The 4,952-nt window shown below is 30.9% G+C and overlaps 1 protein-coding gene and 1 long non-coding RNA gene across 2 annotated transcripts in view; one reads left to right on the forward strand and one right to left on the reverse strand.

Annotated features, from left to right (window-relative positions):
- Window positions 1-378: 378 nt before the first annotated feature.
- LOC108628830 (dynein assembly factor 5, axonemal-like) overlaps window positions 379-4,952 on the reverse strand; it is an 8,919-nt gene continuing 4,345 nt past the window's right edge. The window contains exons 2-4 of the mRNA XM_018031024.2: window positions 3,845-4,081; window positions 1,551-1,746; window positions 379-721 (exon numbers count right to left, since the gene is read on the reverse strand). Of these exons, the coding sequence (XP_017886513.2) occupies window positions 406-721; window positions 1,551-1,746; window positions 3,845-4,081 (749 nt within the window). The 3' untranslated portion in view covers window positions 379-405. The remainder of the gene's footprint in view (window positions 722-1,550; window positions 1,747-3,844; window positions 4,082-4,952) is intronic.
- On the forward strand, window positions 3,296-4,869 carry LOC113464798 (uncharacterized). The gene is made up of 3 exons (XR_003389660.1): window positions 3,296-3,401; window positions 3,951-4,219; window positions 4,769-4,869. It is a non-coding gene; the product is annotated as an uncharacterized LOC113464798 (long non-coding RNA).

Raw genomic sequence — 4,952 nt, forward strand, 5'->3', positions numbered from 1 at the left:
ATTTGTTTAAGCATATATTTATATTCATCCAGATCTTTCAATTTTAAAAAACAACTATATATTTAAATACCACTTCAGGTAAGTATTTCAAATTAGTAGAAGAATTTTACATAAATTTATTACTTTGTAAAGGAATAGAATAGAAAAATAATGATATTAAATTATAATAACTAACATAGCAATAATATGGAAAATAATTTTAATGTCTGATGGAAAATTTAACTTAGTAGGATATTTGCAGTTGTTTGTTGCTTGAAAGTAATTGAATACATTAAAATGTAAATAATATTTGGAACCGTACAAGGAGGCCGCACGTTCCTCACCTCTGTTCTGTTCTATTCTATCTTATATTGAACTGGACTTGATTTAGATTGTAAATTGAATTTGGACTGTCTAAGATTGTATTTAACGTACCTCATCGCAAGCTGAAATTAACGAAGAGCAACAGGCTAGCAGTTCTTTCTGGTATTCTCCACTCCTACTCTGACAAATATGAGGTTGAGCCAAGAAGTGAGCCACATCCTTTAAAAATGGTTTGAGCTTGGATCTTTCGCTGCCTTTTAAAATCGAAGAAAACACTCTCAAGTGTCCCACTGATAAATTCTCCTCTAATGTTGGTACAATCAAAGAAAAATATGTTTGAGGAAGTACAAAGTAGCCCATATACTCGCAGGCCCTTTCCAAATTCTCTACTACTCTCTTGTCTTCATCGTTACAAGCCCTGTAATAGAAAATAATAGTAATTCAAACTTTTTATTTAATAAAACAAGGACCATAAATGATGGAGAATTGAAATTTTGTACTAGAGCAATGTTATAGATAGAGCATATTCTAAAATTGTTTACTTATGAACGATAATTGATTTATAATAAATACGACACTAATGGCAGCGTATTTGAATTTTGAATATCGTAAAGATTGATGTAAAATACAAACTATGAACAATAGCGAGTTTATATGAATCTAGATTGTTTTCATATCCACAGTATTCTTTATATAAACAATTCTACCTTGATAAGTATTAAAAATAGCAAGTTGAAATTTACATTGTGTCTACAGGGTGGAGCACTTAAAACAGGCCACCTGAATAACTTGGCTCCTATTGGTGACAGGAAAAAATGCATAGGGCCAAAATTATTTGGTATCGAGGGGCTGATCATCTGGTGTTACTAATTTTTTGATAGGAGATATAAAGGTCATCCCTGTTGTTTTAAATAGAACGGTTATGTTTTTTACTTACATCTGATACAGTATTTCAAGACGAATACAACGACCTATTGGGAAGATCATTCGTGGTCTGAGATAAACTAATTATGATGGAAAATAGTTTACTAGATAAAACACTAGATACCCCTCGATATAAAATAATTTTGGCCCTATGGATTTTTTCCTGTCATCAATATGAGCCAAGTTATTCAAGTGGCCTGTTTTAAGTGCCCCACCTCGTATATCAATGTTACAGGGAAAACATATCTAAATCTCAGTTAAATTTTCTGAAGAATTTTTGAGAAAAAAATTCAATTTTATGAAATGATATTATGAAATTGTACCTGTACATGGGGCCAAGGATTTTTCCAATATGCTGTGTGATATCTTCTTCTAAATGTAAGACGAACACACACAGTAGCTGAGCTGTCCTGACTCTGATGTCTGCAATCCAATCACTCAATTCCAAAATCATTCCGTTTAGTAATTTGCCAAAAGATTGCTGGGCTATTGTACGACAACCCAAATTTGGTCTCATAACTACAGGAAATTAAACGGTCAAATTTAGATTGTATATCGTATCAAATGATTAAATTAAATTCAAAACTGAATAGTTTTAAGCTTGCTATCTCATAAAATCCCACTAGTAAAATTATATTTCATATAAACAACGGCATTTTGCAAGCTGTCATTACTAGAGAGTTAAAATTTACAGCGAATTTAGATTAATGTTGTCTTTGAAACATATAAAAAATCCAGTTAAACAGGGTTTCTAATTTTCCCAAAAAAAGTCAGAAAGCTTACGGTCTTATTAAAATTGTATTTTAGGTAAACGATTATATCTTGGAAACTGCTAACAATGTAGAGCTAAAATTTACATTAAATTTAGAGTACTCTCATATGTGAGACATATACCAAAATCTTTTACTTGGAAACTCGAGCTTTCTTTTTATAATCGGCAGTGTATTTAAATATTGTATATCGTAAAAATAGTAGGATTTTAGATCAATGTTACAGCTCACAATCAAATATATCTCAAAGTCATCTAAGCATCAGTACAGGCGAAAGGGCCTAGCTGGATAAGGAGGTCAAATGTGCCCTTGAGCCGAATGAAGCGCCGTTTGCGCCATTCGATAGCTTAGCAAAAAAGAAACATTCACTCCAATTTTTAGAATTTTCTCAGATTTTTTGCAAGGCGTTAAATAAGAAAAAACCTGAAAAAGCTGATTTTTCGAATTTTCCTGATTACTACCCCCCTGGTTGAGATATAGGGCTAAAAATTGGAGTGAATGTTTCTTTTTTGTTAAGCTATCGAATGGCACAAACGGCGCTTCATTCGGCTCAAAGGCACATTTGACCTCCTTATCCAGCTAGGCCCTTTGTATTGTTTAATATCTTCCAGGCGAAGGTATGTACGATGGTCCACCTAAACGTAGACACTTAAATCTCTCCTTCATTTGCGATGATAGGAAAAATGTTTTTTATGCTATATGAATGGTATCAAAAGATGAATGCTTTGTAAGTACTTTTTGCTCAATATTATTTTCTTCCAAGCTTTTAACGTTACTAAAAATTTTTTGCTGGTGAATATATATTTTATCTTTTGCATACAATAGTTGAAATTGAACCGCATTCAACCGTATTAGTGACAGAATTTTAAAATGATCTGTAGCTTCCACTTTTGGAATTAAGTATAAAATTCATTTCCATCGACATCAAAGTTTTAGCAACGATTTAAGCTTAAAAAGTTAATCCTTAATATTTATAGCTATTATGTTCAACACTCAGAAAATAAACTTTTTGGAAAACATTCATCGTTTGATATCATTCACATTGCATAAAAAATATTTTTCTGCAAATGAAGGAGATATTTGGGTGGCTGTATTTTGATGGTCATTTTCTATAATTTGGCAGATGCTGTATCTAAAGAATTTATATTTGTAAAGGTTTGACTGTCCAAATACCGTTTCTTCCCCTCAATTTATTAAGATAAACCACTAAGGAGATAGCAGATACCGATATAATATGTCCTTGGTGAGGTAACTGCGAGCCTTGAGCGACTCACTTTGCTAACAGCGTTAATGAAAGAACACATTGTCAGTATAGAGATAATACAAATTGTCATAAAACAAGAGTAATAGACAATAAAGAACTGAAATTTTTGTACACGTTGAGAGCAATGGATGTCATAGCTAGTACGTATTTCAAAATAGTTTACTTAAAAATGATAGTTTTTTCTATAATAAATAAAGAATTGGTAGTAGAGTATTTGAATTTCGTGTATTTTAAGAATTGTTAGAAAATACAAACTAGTAGAGATCGTAGTTTCAAATCTGGTAGGATTCTAAAGCGATAGCTCAACTGAAAGGTATCCTAAAATCATTTAAACACTGCTTTCCTTATATAAAGAAAATTATTAGGAACGATGCTAAATTTTGTACAAATTGCTATAAAACAAAAGCTATTAATAATGAATGATTAAAATTTTATGGTATCTTAGATGTTAGATCTAAAATATGTCCAAACATTGGACAAATAGTGTTGCTAGAGTTTGAGGATAAAATTCATGTACCGTGCAATCTTATTAAGTTAGTAAGCCTGTATTCCGTATTATATTTAACAAGAAGCTATAATGTACCCTTAGGATAGTGTGGTAGATTTTCAGTAAGAAAATCCATTTTATCCTTAAGTTTCTCATCAGTTTCATTTTCCTTCATGTATTGTAATCCAACTTGTTTCCAAAGCTCGGCAGACCTCATTCTAATTTCTTCTAATTCATCATGGAGACCAGTCAGAAGCAAGGGAATAATCCTGTGCCACCAACTGTACCTGTCTCGCAGTTTTAAGAGCCAAGAACCAGCTACTTCAATCACAGCTATAAATAAAAGTTGTTAAGTGAAAATTAAATAAGTATTGCATGCTTTCTATAATAAAACAATCAACTGTTGATTTAGATAAAATCATTAGACGAAGAGAATTAAAGTGAAGAGCTCACACTTTAATTTAAGCCAAGGTTGTACAATTATAATAATTTTATGCTAATGAAAAATATTGTTCAAATTTAATGGTTGATATCTTTGTTAATATTGTCTGAAATTACAAGCTTCACTGCAAAATCAATTTTCATATTTTAGTGATTGATTTAGGTAAAATTGTCGGAAGAAGAAATTTCAATTAAAGTTTACGCTTTAATTATAGCCAAGGTTGACATAATTTTGTCTAATATTAACAAAGTTATGAACAGTTGAAGTTAAACAATGTGTTTCGTTAGTAGCCAATCTTTAAACTTGGATAAATTTATTTCTCATATTTTGTTACTTGATTTAGATAAAATTGTCAATAAAAGTGAGTTAAAGTAGAGAGATCAACCTTTCATTTGAACTAAGGCTGAAATTATTTTGTCCAATATTGATAAAGTTATCAACTATCAAATTTAAACAATATTTCTAATCACAACTGCATATTTCATTTTAGTATCAAAATACTTGTTTCTAAACACAATTTTACATAAACTGACTCTTCGGAATTATAATTTAGAATAATTAAAATCTTTTCTTTGAAGTTCACAGGCGATATGGCTATAGTGGCAGAGGATGCTCTAGGATTGAGCGGAATATTGAGATCATTAACAAAATACATGGTGTTCAGAGTTGTTGTTTATTCTGGAGGATGTATTGATCTATATAGTCAATCTCAAAAGTTTATGTATCTTAGAAAAACGCATTTCCTATAATTAAAAAGAAATT

This window comes from Ceratina calcarata, unplaced genomic scaffold, assembly GCF_001652005.2.
Source record: "Ceratina calcarata isolate Rehan_Ccalc_2016 unplaced genomic scaffold, ASM165200v1 scaffold540.2, whole genome shotgun sequence".
Taxonomy (NCBI): Eukaryota; Metazoa; Arthropoda; class Insecta; order Hymenoptera; family Apidae; genus Ceratina; species Ceratina calcarata.